We start from the raw sequence: 1,611 nt of genomic DNA on the forward strand, positions 1-1,611 counted from the left end.
AAAAACAAAAAAAACACATATATATAAATTGTAGTGAAATGTTTATATTTTATATGTAAAAAGTTGTAATTTATTTCATAAGTCTGAATTAAAATAATTTACAATTTATAAATAATTCCTTTGAAATATAGGATTAGTAATGCTAACTAAATATTTTATTTAGTTTTTTAGCAAGCTATTGTTATTTTGAGTATAATCTGAATACTCATTGTTGCTATAGAATCTTTTTTTTTAAGTTCTAGATTGTAATGAAACATTTAAAAAATTTTCAATATTTTTAATCTATGTGTATTGTTTCTTTCTATTACAATAGATGTGGTCACCGATGGACCAACTTCTTTAGAAGCTGATCAGATACCTGAGAAGATTTCATCAAAGTGTAAAAGTCATATAAGTGACTTCTTATTAGCAATGGCTACTGTCAAGGGTTTCAAGGCATTTCGAGAAATAAGTAGTGGTATTATCTTTTTTTTTTTTTTTATATAGATATACACCTTTATACCTTCATCTGTTTGTGTACTTTATATGTTCACCTCTCCTAACGTTCATAATTTTTTAAATAATGATTTTTTTTGGGTTGCAGTGGTGTAGCATAGGTATCAGCCGCCTGGGATGGAAGAAAATTTTGCCGTCCCCTTATTTAGGTATTTCAATTTAAAAGACTAAAGTAAACATCAATTCTAAAGAACTTACATTTAAAAAAAGTCATGAAATAAAATGGTTCAAATTTTTACAAGATATTACTATTATTTATTGTGAAATTATGCTGCCACCATTATGCTACGCCACTGGCATGTTGTCTATCTTATAAAGTTATTGTTAATTTCCAATCCTTATCCAGTTTTTCTTTCATTGCATAAATTTTACGGATTCTGTTAGGAAATGAAATTTTAAAACAAATTCATATTGAGCACATTTTTAATCTGACATGTCCTGAAAACCAAAGACAAATTTGCTATGATTTTAACTGTTTTGCATCCAAATGATGCTGAATAAAAAAAAAAAAAATAAATAAGAATATAATTGGGTTAGGAATAGCTGGGGAAAATGGAAGATTAAGTTGGGAGGTGAAATCTACAAATGTCATTTTTAGTGGAAGAATGTAGGTGCTCAGGTTGGAGCTATCAATCAGGCCGAGGACTGGAGACAAAGCCCTAGAAGAGAATTCAAAGATATTTTTTTAAAGAAGGGGACATGCTCGGGATGACCGGAAGGATGGTCCATGAGACAAAGTGACATACATGAAAGAGAGGAGATACCCGTAAGTTTATGTCACCATATCCAGGAAGAGCTCGAAAGTTTAAAACACCAGAGAATAATTATCGACAGTACTTCCCCCTACAATAGTCCGTTATAGGTAGTGAAAAAGAAGAGCCTGGTGAAACTACCGAAAAGTACAGGGTAGTGATTGATTATCAGAAGCTGTTCAGCTTCTTATCTTCTCGTTCCAGAATACCATAGACGAACCCAATAAAGCCAGTATTTTATAGCAGTCCAAGCATGTTGAGACAAGTTTGTGTTTTCACTATGTAGGTGAGGCTTATAGGTGATATACATTAGTTAAACTGAGGAGAAGATGGTTGGGGGTGCGGTCAATGAAAAACACAAATA

At 31.4% G+C, this 1,611-nt stretch overlaps 1 protein-coding gene across 2 annotated transcripts in view; it reads left to right on the plus strand.

The window, feature by feature from the left end:
• The window catches only part of LOC106684022 (caspase-3), a 25,016-nt gene that overhangs the window by 15,147 nt on the left and 8,258 nt on the right, over positions 1 to 1,611 (plus strand). For both annotated transcript variants that reach the window (XM_067051559.1, XM_014425847.3), the window contains exon 4: positions 314 to 457. In XM_067051559.1, coding sequence (XP_066907660.1) covers positions 314 to 457 — 144 coding nt within the window. The remainder of the gene's footprint in view (positions 1 to 313; positions 458 to 1,611) is intronic.

This window comes from Halyomorpha halys, unplaced genomic scaffold (genome assembly GCF_000696795.3).
Source record: "Halyomorpha halys isolate HHAL.00 unplaced genomic scaffold, Hhal_1.1 Scaffold537.1, whole genome shotgun sequence".
Classification (NCBI taxonomy): domain Eukaryota; kingdom Metazoa; phylum Arthropoda; class Insecta; order Hemiptera; family Pentatomidae; genus Halyomorpha; species Halyomorpha halys.